Genomic DNA, 16,876 nt, shown 5'->3' with positions numbered 1-16,876 from the left:
AGTTTCGCTCGAGAAAACGTTGCCCCGTCCGGGTCGATCGTTGCTGCCGAAGGATCGAGAGATTAGTCGCCGGAAGATCGAAAGGTCGGTTGCCGAAGTAGATCTGAGAAGTTGAAGCCTCGCGTGCCTGCCTCGGTGAGAGAAGAAGGAAACCGCCGATAAAAACACTGTGAGTTGGATACAAATTGTGTGGGGTGCTGCATAAGTCTCCGGACTTGTGTACGTACCTATTGCGTGTTGCTTGCTTTTCTTTTTGTAGAACCCGCATGATAGCCTTTAAATTCTGCAAAAATGAACCCGCATGCTTAAACAATCCGGCCTAATTACAAGATAGTGCTTGATAATATGACCAACTAAAACGAATCCACATGATAATCCGGCTAGGCTAGTTTCGTAGTAATCACCAAGAACTATCACCTAGACTAGGATCACACTTGCTTGTTCGTTTGCCTTGCTTGCTTGTTGCTTGTTGCTTGTTGGTTGTTTGGATTGTTTGGTTGCTTGCTGTTGTTGTCTCTTCTAGTAGTGATTCTTCTCCGAGTAGAATTTCTTGCTTTTAGAGAGAGTCCTTAGTCTCAGATCGGTAGATTTGATTCTTAGGTTCGATAATCTGTTTCCTTGATGCTGTGATGGGGTCAAGAAGAGGTAACCTTTGTGGTTTCTCAGGTCTTGACCAGGCTGCTTGGTGTCTAGTTCGCGCCTAGCCCAAGATGTTGCATGACGATGCAACCAGATGCATCCTCCGGACCGAATGCCTTCGTGGTTTCGTCCCGAGCGATTGAGATGTATGGAAAAAGAGTGAAGGAACGGATCAGATTATCGATAGGATAGGAAGGAGTCTAGCGAGTCTAGATTTAGGCTAAGTCGGGTCTAGATTTAGGCTAAGTCGAGTCTAGATTTAGGCTAGTCGAGTCGTAGTTGTCTTGCTTGCTTTGCTGGTCTTGCTTGTTTCGATATCTATGCTTCCGCTAACGCTTTCTCTGTTGTTGCTTGTTTGTTTGGGGTTTGGGGTGGGGAAAATTACATGATAGATTTGGGGGTATCCGGCTCACTGAGTATTGCTAGAATACTCAAAGCTCATTTTGTTTTGCAGGTTTATTCTTATAAGGAGTCTAGACCGTAGCAAACATTAGGAGCCGGAGATAGGATATTTTTCATGTTTTTTGCAAAAACATTACTTTTCTATTATGTATAATTTTCTCGATGGATCCATGATTAAAACGCTTTGGTAAACTTGTTTTGTAAAACTTTATCATAAGTAATCAAAGGAAGTTTTTGGGGAAAAACCATGGCGTTTTCGAGCTGATATAATTCCACCCCCGTCGGCTTTGTCCGGGCCGATGGGAGTGCACAACTCCTCGTTCGTGTCGTCCGAGATAGGGGTTGCAAAGCCTCGGACTCGGCGATCGGACGAAGAGGGACGGCTGGTTCGGCTGCGATCCGACTCGGGGATCCTGCTTTACCCGTACTCCACCGCGGGAACCTCGGTCGCTCGTATCCGGCCACGCCCTCAGTAACGCGTCCGGGTCGTCTCTCGGCTCGTCCGGCCTTAGAAACGGTCCGGGGGCGTTACAACGGTGTCAGTCTTAATAATGACGGTAAATGAAGATAAAAGTTTTCTTTCATTAACTTTTGAGATATTACTGTGTTGTGAACTTACAAAAGGAAATCAAAATCAATTGAATCAGGAAAGCAACACATAAACATATACAGCTCCAAATTGCAACCAAACCAATCAGTGATGTGTCGTGCTTCTCCTCAGGGCTGCCAATATCCCCCCTCCTAGTCCTGTTGACGATTTTTTCTTCTCCTCTCCCTCTTCTCCTACCTACACAAACATTCATACACTTATATTCTTCCTTTTTCATTTCTTTTCATTCCAATCTTCTTTTTTTACTCACCTCCTTGGCTATCTCTTGAAGCTGCTCTATGATCTCTGAGAAGTCTGGTCTCTGCGTCGGATCCTGCTCCCACAGTCTCTCCAACAGCTCTGCCAGTTTCGGATGCGTGTTCTTTGGGATTGTAGGCCGTAATCCCTGTCATTCACACACAGTCTTTTACTAACATGTTCAATGCTTACAACTACTAATGCATTTCTACACACCAATCGCATACCTTCTGGACGACCCCTACTGCTGCCTGCAATGGCGTCATGTATTCATATGGAAGCTGCCATCACATCAAGACACTATCAGCCTCGTTTTGGGTGTTTATTTTCTCAGACAAAGAGTCACGCACGTACCTTCCCAGTCAACAACTCCCATAGCACAATCCCGTAGCTGAATACATCTGCCTTGTGATCATATGGCTTATGTTCTATCACCTGAATTACAGCAAAGCATTGTGTCCGAATGAGATACTAGCCATCTAATAGATGCCAATGGTAACCAATACTTGTGTATAACCACGACATAAGGAAGTACTGACATATAAAATCTATCTTACATTTAATAATTGGAAAATCAAACTGTCAGTAGCAAACGCCAGAATCAGCCATTTTATCACAGACATATATTATAGACCTACTTATCAATAAAGAATATGAAGGGACCTTTGACAGAAGACGTACCTCAGGAGCCATCCACCGATATGTTCCAGTTTCAGCTGTCATAACTCCAGTTTGTGCTTTCACTCTGGCAACCCCAAAGTCTGCAACCTTAACCACCTGCAACAATAAACCCAGACACGAATATGAATCCGCAGCTGAATTGCTATCCACAAGAGCAAGAAATAACTAGGTAATGGAGAGTGGAGGCCACGTTCATGAAAAGGATGTGATGGAAAACATCACGTACAGCACTAGCTCAAGGAGATAGCATATGTGATGCAGCAGAACATGTTATTTGAGCCGTAATGTGGCAAGCAGTGTTTCATCCAAAGCGTGTAAAAAAAATGCAGATTCATACTTTCCCACTACAAAGATATATGAAACACGAAGTTGAGAGTATTACCTCATTCTCGTCCATTAAGAGGTTGGCAGCCTTCAAATCTCTGTGAATTATGTTATTTTGGTGTAAGTAGCTCATCCCTTTGCAAATATCTATAGCTACTTTAAACAAAGCTGGAAGCTTAAAGACGCCCTTTTGCTTGTGGAGATAGTCATATACACTTCCACCAGGCATGAATTCTATTTAATGAGAAAGAGACAAAGTAGGGGAACGAGCAAGAAATGGTAAGCGTATAACGTGAAACTCAACAGGATGATACGGATAAACATGGTCACTGCAACATACCTGTAACGATACACAGATGAGGAGGCTTGGTGCAAGCACCAATGAACTGAACAACATTTTTGTGTCGAACTTTCCTGAAAACAGATAGATTTTTAAATGATACTTTAGGCATCTGAGATTCTATTGTTTATCTGCACATAAAATTACAAAGGAACAGACAAGAAGGCACACAAACCTCATAATAAAGACTTCTTGGGCAAACTCTTTCTCCAGCTCTGAATCTAGACGCTCTGGCTTGAGGACTTTGATAGCAACTTCCTGGCTACAATATGTACCTTTATACCTGAATAAAACAAAAGGTAAAAAGAAGGAGGGAGGGAGATTAATATTTGAGAACCTTAATATGACAATGCGTTTGATAGATACAGGTACAGCCCAACTTACAGATCTCCATAAGAACCAGATGCTATTTTGTGCCCAAACTTTAAGTGTTTGAGGTTGATTTCCCAAACATCAGTTCCATCATTGGGTATTGGAACATGAGTTCTGGCACCTGTTTGCCCATTTTCCTTTTCAGGAGAGAAGGATTGCTGCATAGGCCAGCTTTGGCTCTGCAACTGAGTATGATGAAAGAATCATTAAAAACCGTAAGACTTCATGTTATATAAGTCCAATTCATTCAGAATCGGGTGCCTTAGGAAGAAAAAGATTGTGAATGGATCATAAATTTCAATGCCTTGAACGTGAAATTAGTTAAGTTTGCAACTGTAAACAAGTACCTCGATCTTTGCTGCTTCTTTCTCCAATGATATTCTAAGTCTGTCTGTTTCCTGAGTAAATAAAAAAAGTTGCGTTTCAGCTAGTAGATCACCAAACAGCTAAAGGAAAGGGATGTTGGAAGGAATGGATTACAAACATAAACATAAAGATCCTTTAATACCTCGTACGGCCAACCATCAACAACAAAAACATCAAGTGAGTAGCCATCAGTAGTAGAGAAAGCATGCGCCTCTTGAATGTTAAGCCCAAGCTCAGCAAGCAAGGCAGTTAACTGCAACATTTAGTTAAAAGATGACACGAGTTTTATATAGAAGAAGATAAATTCATATTGGAATTTCGTAATTATGAAATACCTGAAAAAGGAGTTTAGGTTTGTCTTGAGTGGAAAAAGTGATCTCATGCAAGGGACTGGATTTGAACAAAGAAGGAGTTCAAGATTATTCGTTGCCAGAAACAAAGGAAAGAAAGAGATGATAGAGTGTTGTAGGAAAAGAGCAAAGGTACCGGGAATAGAGGGAATTGTTATGAACGGAATTGTCGCCATCCTGGTCCTGGTCATGGGGGGGAATGGTAGCTGAAAGAGCAAGAGCTTCAAGATTGGGGGATGAACCAAAGGCAGGGGGCGGATGAATGCTGGGAAGCAGAAGAAGAATCGAATCAGAATCGAATCATAAGAGAAGAGAAAGGCCAGAGAAAGAGGGGGAAACCTTTTAGGAAAGGGAGAATTGTGAGGAGCTTCATTAGTACAAGAGTCCAAGGAAGTGGAGTCAGCTGAGGTCCCCGCAGGTTGAACCTTAAGAAAAGATCAGTCACCAAATATCCTGTGAGCCGAGAGAAGCCAAAAAGAAGTTGACACAGGCAAACAAACAAACAAACAAAAGTAAAACGATGAAACAAGAGACTGCAAGCAAGAGAGAGGAGGCTCTGTGTGGATTTATAGAAGAAGAAGGGAGGGAGAGAGAGAGGAAGCAAAACCTGGACGAGACGGACTTGGATAGCAGGCCTATTGTGAGGATCATAAGCAGAAAGGAGCAATCTCTTGTGCATGAGGACGTCTTCTGCCCTCTCCACATTGACATCCAAAGCATACCTAATTTTGAAAACAACAAAGAGAGAGAGAGAGAGAGGGATAACTTGTAAATCGGATCTGAAGACAAAATGCCGGGAGGGGGCACATGCAGAGCAGAGCAGAGCAGAACAGAGAGAAAGAAGGGAAGGAAGAGAAAGGGAAACCTGGCAGGGAGGCGGTTGAAGTGAGTCCAGAGATCGTCTTGGAAAGAAGGGAGAAGGGTGTCAGGGATGTCGGAAAGACGGAGGCGGCGGAGAACCTCGTGGAAGACCTCCATTTTGATGCGCTCGCGACGGTCCATGGTAGCCTGAGATGTTGGTAAGGCGTCGTAAATTAAGCGACTGGCGCAACTCTCGTTGTCATCCATCACCATTGACGACGACAGATATTTAAAGGAAAAGTGAAATGGAAGACGAAGAAGAAAGAAGAAGAAGAAGATCCTTTCCTATCCTAGTAATGGGATAAAAATGTCGGCAATCCTTTGCCTCGTTTTGTTGAATAATTGGATCGATACAGACAGACTTGGGGGTGAAGAAGAAGAAGAAAGAAATTCAAAAAAAATGAAAACAAAAAAGAAGGAGGAGGAGGAAGAGGAAGCGATGAGAGAGATCAGAAGAAATCACAAGTTTAAGAATTGGAGAGATAGAGAGAGAGATGCTGTTTAATTTTGTGTGTTTTGGGGGTGTTTACAATTGTGATTAAAGAAATAATGTTGTTACCCGTTTTATGGGATTGGGTTTAGGGAAAGAAACGACAGCGTATTAAGGGGAAGTGTGGGGGAGCGGGTGAGTCTGAGTCATGCCGCCGTGGCGATTGATAGATAGATAGATACTTTACTGATCCACAATAACAAACAACAGAAGAGAAAGATAAAAGAAACGTTCAGAGAAGAAGGGTATGAAAGTAATTTAATGGTGGCGGAAGCTTCTCCCTATCAATTTCATTTATTCTATTTGCTTGCTCTTTATAGGTTATTGTATATTATTTAAGGATGTGAATTCGCAATTTATGAGAGAAGATAATTACTTAAAATACACATACTGTAGTTAAAAGTATATTTTGGTTTTATTTTATGTTCATGTTTCTGTGGGTCATCAGTCACAATGTCACATCCTCTACTCCAAAATATAATCAAATAAATAAAATAAAATATGAAAGGAGAGCCCACCCCAGGCCCACACACACACAGACACTTATCCGGATCAGGTTCCAACTCCTCCACCTCCTTTTTTTTATTTATTTTATTTTTAGTATTTGTTTTCGTGTGTTTTGTACATTTTCTTACTTACTTTCCTTTTCACATATTTATTTGCCCTAATAAATCTTTTTTCCCCTAAGGCCAACATTATTGTCAGACTCTTAAAACCGAAATAGAGTATCTTAGCACAGTGTTTTGTATCTTATATATAAGATACAAAACACTGTACTAAAATACCCTATTTCGGTTTTAAGAGTCTGCCAATAATGTTGCTCTAACAATACTCTATACTCTGTCTGTAGTAAGTATAAAACAACCCTTTTTCATTTCATTATCGATCGTGCTTTTGACTGGGTTGATGGATCATGCAGCGCCAACTATCTACTATTACCTTCCATTCCATGCACACTCATCAGCCATCTCATAAACAAACACACCACCGCTCCTCACATATATCTAAGACCATCTCATCTCTCTCTCTCTCTCTCTCTCTCCCCCTAACATATCAAACGTCTCTCTCCCGCATGTATGATGTGACGACTCCTTCATCTTTGGAGATGCTATGCTACGCTACATTTTCCTTTCTTTTTTTCTCATTTATACTGTACAACCTTTCCACCAAAACAACACACAAAACTATGTTCTTTTTCTCATATATACTGTACAACGTTTCCACCAAACCAACACACAAAACTATGTACACTACATATATATATCTCTCTTATATATGTATCATTCAGGTTACATATATAATCAATGTAATATAAATGTTGATCTAGCGGAACTTCTAAGATTAGATTTCCATTCACAACTATTAATTGTAGCCTACATGTATCATTATCAAAACAAATTAAGAGTAATATACCTTTTATATATATTAATAGCTTCTTAACTATAAACATGTTGTCAACCCATAAAAAGAAAAGAATAGACTATCACATATAATATGATATACTGTATCTATATAATTCGGAAAAAAAAAGAATAGATTATCACATATATACAAATTTCATACAAACCTAATTAATACTTAATGGCTCCTTTTGTTGTTGTTGTTGTTGTAACTGTAGGTTCCTAGTTCCTGCTGTTGCCTGTTGGAACCCTATCCTTAGCTGCCTTTTTTTGTTAAGGTATGTCTCTATAAAATTTGGTGTCTTTAAAAAAAAAACGTGGTGCATGCATGGTTCCTCCTGCTTGTATGTATATATACCAAACCAAAAAAAAAATGCGCGTTATAATAATAATTTGGAGTTACATACTCTTAAATTACTAACTAACTATATAACGATAAATTAAAAAACACGCATATATTCATTGTCATATATAATACCAAAACGGATATGCAGCACTTACTTTTTTTATGCTTTTTTTTAATGACTAATATATTTTGTGGTAAGGAAAATGACTAATATCACCCACGCATATCACGATATCTTACAGCACTTGGTCGTAGTAATGCAGTGCAATGCCACGCTCGAATGATTTATTAGGTTGGATATACATATATATATATTTATTTTATAGTACTTATTGACTATATTTTTTTGTTTTTTCGTTTTTATTAAAATACTCCGATAGGGCTACTAGTAGTAGACGATGTCGAGGAAGGAAGGAGTTGACCAGAGGCAGCAGCAGAAGTGAAGGATGATTAAGAGATGCGGCAGCCAGAGATAAAAAAGGAATAAACCCTCTTTGATTCGGTCGTCGTTATTAATTCATCTCATTATATAATAAAAATAAAAAAAAACTCTCTCAACTTTAGAAGTATTACTATTAATTAATAAAAGGGATTTGGTCGCAGTGGATGTGGCAGCACATGTCGCTGCATTTCATTCCATCCGATCCCACGTGGAGTGTTGCCCTTTTACTCTCACCAAAGGTCACAAATGGGACGCCTACCCGCGGGTCTCTCTTGTCGACGTAATTTCTATAACCCAAACAGCAGCGTTTGGTAATGCAATCCTCATTCATTACTTATATACGTATTAACCCCGCGAGTGTGTATGCATATTTTGTGTCTCATCAACTCTTAACGTATGGTTTGCTTGCCAAGTTTCTTTGTATGTTTTATCATTATTCATATCGTCATTAAGCAATAAAAATATGGGGAATGCATTGTGTATATTTATTTATTTATTCATTCAGCTCAAGTACCAAGATATACTTAAGTTTCAACGACTAAACGCTAGTATATGTCAGATCAATTAGATTATATTATCACCACACAACGCAGAAAATATATAATGTATTATCACCAAACAAGAAAATTACGGATATTCTTAACTAACAACGTTTAATTATTTCCAGAATAAACCCTAATGATCAACTCACACACCAGTCGGTCAAGGATCATGCTATAATGGACACGGCCAATTTAATAAAACTCTTTATATATATTTACATGTTGTTAGTTATCATCAGCCAGATTTCGTTATTTTTATGTAGTTACAAGTTAGTATTAATTACACGATCTATTCATTTTTCTATTAAATTTTTTTTTAAAACAAATTAATGTGAAATTCTAGTAGTATATAATAGAGATTCATTGTATCGAGACATCAAATTCTCTGATGTCTCTCTCTCATATATAGACTTATAGTTGTAATAAGCCTACACGTTTAAGGAAAGAAAAAAAAAAATCTCTTAACCAAAATAAAATTAGCAGTTGAGATGTATGTATAATTCAGCAGCTATCAAATATTGACCAAAGTTGCTCGTTCAATATAGAGTAACAAAAATGTGCTTCATCAAGCGCCCTACATACTTATAATACAGTATATGATCCAGTACTCATAATTCAGCATGTTGATATAAGTGAAGTATAAGTATATGTGGAATTAGTTTGTACAAACATAATTAGGTAGATAATTTAGTTGAGAAATAAATTAAAAAAATAGCATGAAAGCAATTCTTGTATGTTTGAAGAGTAAACAGATAACCTACGAATATATATATTTCTAGCTAGAGATTTGGCACAAAATACTTCATTACGTACGTCCAATAGTCAATAGACACGTTTTGTACGCAAACTCAGGATTATTATTATTATTATTATACGGTCCTCGTCTAATTCTAGGGAAAGTGTTAGTGATAATCCATCCGAACCCGAACGAAAGAGACTGATAATAATTCTTTGTTTTTTCTTTCTTTCTTTCTTATGGAACATATATATATATATATATATATAAAACGTGGAGATCATATATAGATAGTGTAGAAAATGACGTAGATGTATATATTGGATAAGATGGCCAACCATTAATAATAGTTGAAAGAGTTTCGAAATATACGTATATACAGACTTGGCTTAGGTCTTTACAACTATTTACTACTAATCGTCACATTTATCTTTAGAGGATTTGTCGTTGGCATGTATGTAATGTACGTAGTCTAAAATGAAAAGTCTTTTCTCTCTTTTTTATGTTTGCTAGTTTAAACAGTTTACAATTCCACTAGTAAAAGAAGAAGTAATCAACTAGGCCAAAAATGAAATATAGGGATGATGACATGTAAATTAAGTTAAACGATGAAGATAATTAGACGTGTTAATCAATCAACCCAAGTAGTGGGATAAAAGTTACAGAGATAGAGAAGTCCATAAGGACGGCGAAAGGCCCGTTGAAGGCCCAAAATCAGAGAAAAAGACGGTGGGCAGCGTAGTCAACGAAGGTGTGGAGAGGAACAGCAAGGGTGTTGTCGAACACTAGAAGCTCCTTCTTGGCCTTGTCCTCGAGCTCTTGTGCCATTTCGATAGCGTCCTTGTCCTTGTCCATGTCCATGTCATCTACCACCTGATAGAGCATCCCAACGGCTCTGCCGTACCTTCGAAGACTGTGCAGCTCATCCTCAGAGGCACCTCCCAAGAGGCCACCGCAGACGGCAGAGCACTCACCCATAGCTCCGAATTTCTTCTCCTGAACGAAAGAAAGAGGAAAGGGGCCTCCCTCAAGGTCGACGTACTGGCCAGCAGCCATACCAGTGGAGCCGACGGTGCGGGCAATCTCGGCGATGACCCTGAGGATGGTGGGTCGGGGAACAAGGTCTGCAGGGGTGTGGGAGACAATGTGCTGGAAGGCGAGCGGGAAGAGGGCGTCACCGGCGAGAATGGCGATGTCTGAGCCGTAGACAGTGTGGTTAGAGGGCATGCCTCGGCGCACGGGATCATCGTCCATACAGGGGAGGTCGTCGTGTATCAACGAAGCCGCGTGGACCTGATGATTGGTGGGATTCAATTTCCAATTACAACAAGACACAAAAAGACTTTTGTAATTTCTTTTTAAAAGAAAACAATCTCACCATTTCTAGGGCACATGCGGTTGGGAAAGCGGCGAGGCGATCGCCACCGAAGAGCTCGCAGGCAGCCACACACATGACAGGAGGGGCACGCTTGGCGCCTTGTGCGAGCACTGAGTACCTCATGGCCTCGTAGATCCCCGTAGGGTATTTGACCGGTATCGCCTCGTCCAGCTTCTGGTTGATCTCCGTTATCAGAGTTCCCCAGTACGTCTTCAGATCGAAATTCGTCGACGACGATGACGACCCAATTGCTGCCCCTGAGAGCCTCATAGGGCGACGATTCACCGGTTTCTCCGCTGCAAGAAAACACAACCTCGGCGCTAATGGTGTCGCTGAAGCACTAAGCAACATCGCCTCGGATCTGTCTAATAGAGTGACTGAGTGATAGAAGATGATCCCTGGTACTAAAAATGTCAACTAGAGATAGAGATACAATAATATAATAATCAAACTTTGTGTGATAGAGATAGATATGGTTTGCTAAGACAGACAACGTCGCATTCGTGCCTGATGCCACTACTCCCAAGTTAATTGCACTTTGTCAGAATCCGGAGAACCCACAGAGGGGACTGATTGGATTGGATTGGATTGGATTGGATTTAATTACACAGCTCAAAATTAATTTATTTTAAGAGAAAAGAAATGGACACAACACATTCTCTTTCAATCCGCTCATAGCTACTATCTATGATGACACCCACTGGCACTCGGGTTTCACCTTCTTCCACATAATGCGACGGACTTGAGCTTCTCCATTTCCGATAGCAGGGACGAGTTCCCTTCACACGCCTCTTTCAACACCTCCAATCTTCTCTCTTTCTCCTTCCTTTCTTCCATGGCGTCTCCAACCCTATACCCCACCAGTTCCAGCATCATCCCCTGAAACATTGTTTTTATCCACGTTTTTATTTTCATCCTCACACCTCATACCGACAAGACATGCTCATTTAGCTGGCCAGGGATTTCATTCAACTTACCTCACGATGCCTCTTTCTCGACAAATCTCTCATCAGAGACTTCACTATCTTATTCTGCAGGGATATTTTTTCCTTGGCTTCTTTGCAGAATACTACAGATGATAAATGATGCACAACAACTGCAAAGGCTACTGATCCTCGCGCCGCAGCTCTGTCCAGGGCTCCACAAGTCCATGACTTCAGGTACGCCTCTAGGACTGCCTCGTTTTCCTGCCAATCAATTTACCAAATTTGTCTAGTCAATACTCATCAAGATGCAATTATTCAACACTATTTACCCTCTCTTTTTCTTTTTGGGGAGCAAATTATTACCTCAACCGGTTCAAGATAACCATCTGCTTTTCCCAAGCACTTGTCTAGTCCCGGAAGAAGCTCAAGAACACGGGCATTGGAGAGCGCAGTCCATGCTGAAAGCCGTACTGAGGATTCCACACGTTGATGCAAGTAAATCGATACCTGTCGGCCATACAGTACATCACCATATGACACTGCAGCATACTGCTCCACAACCATCTCCAGAAAAGTAGAGTAGTTCTCGTGAATGTCTGACTTGAACCTCAGGATCTCTATGTCATGGTGGTTTAGCCTCGCTTCATCAAGAACCTGCCCATAGAGCTCCTGCAGAAAACTGTACAAATTCCTAGTGTTCTTGTCTTCGATGATGTCCATTCCAACAAGCAACACGGTAGACAAAGCGTGAAACTTCCAAACCAACGGCACACTCAAAACAGGAGACGGAAGCGATCCAAACCCAGACGAGGACTCAAGTCCTGCAAGAAAGAAAACTCCAGCTTTCGCGACTTCAAGCAACTCTGTGGATTCTGGTGGTCCTGCTGAGGTTTTACCACTGTGGACTGCTGAAATGGCGCTGAGAAACCAGTGTGGAGGTAGGGGCATTCTCTGGTGAGCCCACTCTATGCTCGAAGAGTCTACTTTTTGATCCGGAGTTGAATAAGTTGGCATTTCACCGTCCTCATCAATAGTCTCCAAACCAACTGTGCCCTTCTTTACCCCATCGACTCCTTTCTCAGCTTTAGATTTTCCCTTTGGCTGTAACCATCTATGTCTGAAGTGAGAAGCAAGCATACTGCTCATACGACGATAATCCTCCTCGCTGCAATCCCATTCAAATGATATGGTTTTCTCATCTGACTTGATACAGCAGGCCAGGTGTTCTAAAGCATGTGGTCTGAGGACATAGTCGAAGGCTCTTTCCACAAGTAAATGATCCCTTGGACCTGCAATCAAGCACATAGCTAAAGCGGAGTTCATTTTATCCATCAAGCAAACAGATCCCTGATCATTATGCGCGTCCATCTGCGAGATGTTAAGAAAGAGACTCAGAAGACCGGCATCAGCCTGTGCCAACAGAATTCTGGTTGACCAAAACCCTCCACCACTAGCTCCCCAACCAAGTCCCACCCCAGGGGCCAGTCCGCCTCGTTTGTGCAGCTCAATGGATTGTACAATGGACCATTCCGATGAAACAGAATCTCTAAAAGAGCTCGACACGGATGTTAGGTCAGCCAGAGACTCTGCCAGAATTCCTTTTGCAAGCACAGATTCGTCTCTAGTGCAAATACTTCCCTGATGAGGAGTTTTCATCTTAGATCTAGCAGATTCTATCAGAGTTTGGATGGACACGATAGTCCGCATTAACCCATGAAGGCATCTCACAGAAGCCAATGCTAGTTCATCATATTGAGATCGTTCTCTTAGAAAACACAAAAATTCCATAAAAGAGGCACACCTGGAAGAGTCTTTTCTACACCTACTTACTTCTGCAACGGAAAAACTAAGAAGCTTATGCTTGATGATGGCAAGGCCAATCTTTGGAACAAACTCCGGCAGCCATGGTAGAGGTTCTTCCTCTCCATGGGGAGAGATTTTTTCAAGGACTACGGAAATTGTACGCATGATACCCGAATACAACCACAACAAAGAAGTAGTGGACACAGAGACACTTTCAATTCCTCTCTCCCACTCGAGTAATTGAGGGGCCAATGATATCCAGCTCAGTGCTGAATCAATCATAGGGCTAACATAACTCCAGTCCCAAGTCCCCGATTCTTTCCGTGGAAGGTTTTGTGAGTACATATTAGGAAGTGTCTCGGCAAAAGCCTCAAGGACAAGATAGGCCTCCTTAGACATGGAAGTAAACTCGCTGATGAGATTTGTCTCCCTGAGCTTTTCGAATGATGGACAATTCAACCACAGACACAGAGCTGGGAATAGCTCTGGGAAGCGAGATACACAACAGCCATTATGGATACAGACCTTCCAAAACCGGAGCTGTTCAACCATCAAAGTGGATGAAAGCTTGCAGTTCTGCGTCCCTAACTTTACCCATGAGTCAAGAGAGGAGGTGAACTGAAACAAATGCCACGTAACGGCGTTGAAAATCCCGTTCTTCACAAATTCAATGCAAGTACTTTGATCATACCGGGCCAACACCTTAGTGAAATCAAAAAGAGAGAAAGAAAAACAAAGGTTATAATAGCTCTGAGGATTGATAGCTTAACAAACTTGTATTATAAAGTTCTGTCCAAAACATCAAAGACGAATGAATATAAAAACCTCCAAGATAATTTTGTATGAGTGCACCGTATTACCTTTAAGAGACGGACAGAATTGATCTGAGAAGGAAGAACGTCCATTCTTTTGTTCAATTTGAATATTTTTACAATTGTTTGAACAAATTTGGGATACTTCAAGATTGCAGTTGCACATTTTGGAGAATGCCTTGCTATCGCAATAGTAACAGATATTATGCTGTCCTCTAGCGCTGCTGTTGGTTCTGTCTGAAATGATAAACATAAAAGACAGATCCAGAAAACTAAGTAACCGGTAAAGCAACACAAAAAGAATAATTTTCCTTTCTTATTTACACATAGATAGTGATCTCACCTCCAGAAGGTGATAAATTCGTGGAAGGATATCCATTCTGACAAGACCAGCAGCAACATCTTGTCCGGCTACAAAAACATCTTTCTGAATAGTTTCCGTATCCTCTGTCCCGTCCTCCATGATTTCTTCACGGAAAGGAACAATATTCGAAGGTTTAGCGCTATACTTCCAGTAGCAACCACGGAGGAAGCCAAGATCAATATCCGGCTTACTCCTAAACACCGGGGCCGTGAAGATGTCCCTCCCGTGTTCCATGTTCTGGAAACGGAAATAGAAATTATTAGTTTGAACACATAGATCACGTTCTATGAGGACTATAACATCTTCTAAGTGAGTAAAAATCAACTATACCTCCAAGATATCAAAGAAGTTCTCGTTAAGAGAACAGCTCAGTAGACACTGAATCACTTTTACACTTGCTAGAACAACAGAGGTATGGTTGTCATCAAGAGCCATCCTATAGAAGAAAAAGAGACTTATATTGATAAGACCAAAAAATATATGATATATGGGAGGTAACTTAACAAATAAGTCTCACTTTATTCAAAAAAATAAAAAAAATTATACCCATAAGGGAGATTACCTCAATGCTAAGACAAGCTCAGGTTCCGGTCCAAGGGCATAAGCCCAGATGGCTTCCCAATCAGTGGATTTATCTTTTTCTTCCCTTGTGTAGCCAATTCTGCTCCCACAAAGTTTGTTCAAAGCTTTGTCGAGTACAGATGCAAGCAGATGCAAAGCAAGGCATCTTTGCCCAGGAATCTGACATATCAATAATACATACAAATTAATGAGCAGTAATAACGAAATCCCGAAGTCTTAGCCTACAGGTTTTTTCCAGCATAAGCCGAGATGGAGGCAAAAAAGAATTTAACCATTCTTTGTCATCAGAACTAAAATATGTGGCAATCATACCACACTCCGTGCGAGAGCAATAGCTTCTTTGATGGTGTACCCTGCTGCCCCAGGGTCTCCCTCAGTTCTCAAGAAGTCACGTTCAGCAGCAGATCCAACGCTAGACCACTTTTCACCTGTACATTCAATGCGTAAGCAATAAGCACCCTAAAATTGTCATGAGTTTCAGTTGTATTGTTCTACTCACCAGTTTCAGCTGCTGAGACAACATCATCCTCAACAACATTCCCGTCAAAAGAAAATCTCAAGTCCCTGGCTGCCTCAACCCTCTCAGTCCATGCATCCCACAAGAATCCTTGGGCTAACGCTGACTTCTGCACCACACATTTTTCTTTTAGTATCGGCATCACTAGAGAAGTAGATGGAGTAACCGCCTGGCCTTGTCGTGAGAGAATTTCAGGAGTGACAAAATGAGCCTCAGTTCTAGAATTCTTTGCTGCCTCTTCGGCAATGGAAACCCCAGGCACTGAATGCTTTCGCTTCTTCATTTTTTCCTGACCTCGTTTCTTCAAAATGTTTAGTAATGCAGGATCCATTTTGTCCAATAAGTCAGCCTGTGCTTCTGCAATCTCTTCGGGTGACATTGTCTGCAACCTTGCATGGTTCTCTACATCAATATCACTCTCAAGACACGAAGAGGCTTGTCTAGTCCCAAGTCCATTCGATATGGAGGAAGAAACAGCTAGGGGAGTAGAAGCCTTAGACGAAATATTTTCCTCGGTTCCCAGATCATTACTAAAGGGTGATTTCTGAGAAAGAAACTCTCTCTGGTCAGATGCCCTGGCAGGTTTAACGAGTAAAGTGTTGGGGGAAGTAGTGGGAACGTCGGGGGAGGCAACAGAGAGCGAAGTTGTTGTAATGATCTTAACTTTCCTTGAATCCTTAGGGCCAGATGTGGATGCAGAGACCATATCTTTCCACGTCCTGAGGTCCATGTGTTTCTTCTCCTTTCGTTGAAGCGGTTTAGCAAAAGCAGCTGCATTCATGAAACGCTCTTCTTCTTCTTCTTCTTCTTCCTCATGGTCATTAGATTGTGCTAAGGTCCCCGCAGGAGCCCAATGCTACAGAATCAAAACAATGAATCTAATAAGATGAATTGAAGAGCTGAAGTAAAGGTCAGGGACTACGGTAAACAAGTTGGTTGAAATTGTAGAGTCGCGCCGCCGAGTAGTAAATAATAATAAAAAAAGCAGTAATCAATCCTCAAAATCTAGAAGAAGCAAAACAAAGTGAAGATGGAAACTGCGACTAGAAGATGTGATTGGCTTACGAGTCCGTGAGAACGATGACGAGCGACGGGGAAGGAAAGAAGAGTGGGGCTTGGGGGAAGCGGCTTGTTTGGAGGCTTATTCTCCGATATACCTTTCTCCACGATGCTCCCAACAAGGCTCGAAGCCGTCGCCAAGACGTTGGGTCCTTTCCGATTGACTCTCCCGCTACTTTGCTCCATCACTTAACCCTTTCCCTCTCTCTCTCTAAACCTTCTTCTTCGCTGCGTATTTTTTATGTTGACTGGAAAAAGGAAAAATTACACAAAAAAAAAATAGAAACCCTTCTCTTC

The 16,876-nt window shown here is 41.2% G+C and overlaps 3 protein-coding genes across 3 annotated transcripts; all 3 read right to left on the bottom strand.

Annotated features, from left to right (window-relative positions):
• Positions 1-1,603: 1,603 nt before the first annotated feature.
• LOC17879709 (serine/threonine-protein kinase STY46) lies at positions 1,604-5,802 on the bottom strand. The gene is made up of 16 exons (XM_023778639.1): positions 5,187-5,802; positions 4,929-5,043; positions 4,661-4,746; positions 4,458-4,586; positions 4,307-4,361; positions 4,114-4,224; positions 3,953-4,003; positions 3,618-3,790; positions 3,409-3,516; positions 3,234-3,307; positions 2,952-3,127; positions 2,570-2,665; positions 2,243-2,323; positions 2,116-2,169; positions 1,902-2,036; positions 1,604-1,828 (listed from the first exon to the last, which is right to left on the bottom strand). Exons 1-16 carry the CDS (start codon positions 5,393-5,395, stop codon positions 1,736-1,738), a joined length of 1,746 nt encoding a protein of 581 aa, XP_023634407.1. The 5' UTR covers positions 5,396-5,802; the 3' UTR covers positions 1,604-1,735.
• Positions 5,803-9,705: 3,903 nt separating this feature from the next.
• Positions 9,706-10,964, bottom strand: LOC111829658 (heterodimeric geranylgeranyl pyrophosphate synthase small subunit, chloroplastic). The gene is made up of 2 exons (XM_023779441.1): positions 10,517-10,964; positions 9,706-10,431 (listed from the first exon to the last, which is right to left on the bottom strand). Exons 1-2 carry the CDS (start codon positions 10,865-10,867, stop codon positions 9,853-9,855), a joined length of 930 nt encoding a protein of 309 aa, XP_023635209.1. The 5' UTR covers positions 10,868-10,964; the 3' UTR covers positions 9,706-9,852.
• A 99-nt stretch (positions 10,965-11,063) lies between these two features.
• On the bottom strand, positions 11,064-16,819 carry LOC17878142 (transcriptional elongation regulator MINIYO). Its single transcript, XM_023779440.1, has 10 exons — positions 16,586-16,819; positions 15,503-16,376; positions 15,316-15,431; positions 14,984-15,162; positions 14,752-14,857; positions 14,401-14,658; positions 14,106-14,294; positions 11,806-13,947; positions 11,494-11,703; positions 11,064-11,395 (listed from the first exon to the last, which is right to left on the bottom strand). The coding sequence occupies exons 1-10, from the start codon at positions 16,763-16,765 to the stop codon at positions 11,231-11,233; spliced, it is 4,419 nt and encodes a 1,472-aa protein (XP_023635208.1). The 5' UTR covers positions 16,766-16,819; the 3' UTR covers positions 11,064-11,230.
• Between the last annotated feature and the right edge of the window lie 57 nt (positions 16,820-16,876).

The sequence above is a fragment of the Capsella rubella genome, unplaced genomic scaffold, assembly GCF_000375325.1.
Source record: "Capsella rubella cultivar Monte Gargano unplaced genomic scaffold, Caprub1_0 scaffold_7, whole genome shotgun sequence".
Taxonomy (NCBI): Eukaryota; Viridiplantae; Streptophyta; class Magnoliopsida; order Brassicales; family Brassicaceae; genus Capsella; species Capsella rubella.
Note: the sequence above shows the minus strand (reverse complement) of the source record. Positions and strands in the feature narration are given on the sequence as shown.

What these genes read in the sequence shown, in the direction of transcription:
- LOC17879709 (XM_023778639.1), bottom strand. Translation starts at nt 5,395, where the DNA reads ATGGTGATGGATGACAACGAGAGTTGCGCCAGTCGCTTAATTTACGAC. An exon ending in TCATCTGTGTATCGTTACAG is followed by an intron (nt 3,128 to 3,233) that starts GTATGTTGCAGT and finishes CTCATTAAATAG; the next exon opens with AATTCATGCCTGGTGGAAGT. An exon ending in CAGTAGGGGTCGTCCAGAAG is followed by an intron (nt 2,037 to 2,115) that starts GTATGCGATTGG and finishes TGTGAATGACAG; the next exon opens with GGATTACGGCCTACAATCCC.
- LOC111829658 (XM_023779441.1), bottom strand. Translation starts at nt 10,867, where the DNA reads ATGTTGCTTAGTGCTTCAGCGACACCATTAGCGCCGAGGTTGTGTTTT. An exon ending in CCGCATGTGCCCTAGAAATG is followed by an intron (nt 10,432 to 10,516) that starts GTGAGATTGTTT and finishes ACCAATCATCAG; the next exon opens with GTCCACGCGGCTTCGTTGAT.
- LOC17878142 (XM_023779440.1), bottom strand. Translation starts at nt 16,765, where the DNA reads ATGGAGCAAAGTAGCGGGAGAGTCAATCGGAAAGGACCCAACGTCTTG. An exon ending in TTGCTCTCGCACGGAGTGTG is followed by an intron (nt 15,163 to 15,315) that starts GTATGATTGCCA and finishes TTGATATGTCAG; the next exon opens with ATTCCTGGGCAAAGATGCCT. An exon ending in GTTATCTTGAACCGGTTGAG is followed by an intron (nt 11,704 to 11,805) that starts GTAATAATTTGC and finishes ATTGATTGGCAG; the next exon opens with GAAAACGAGGCAGTCCTAGA.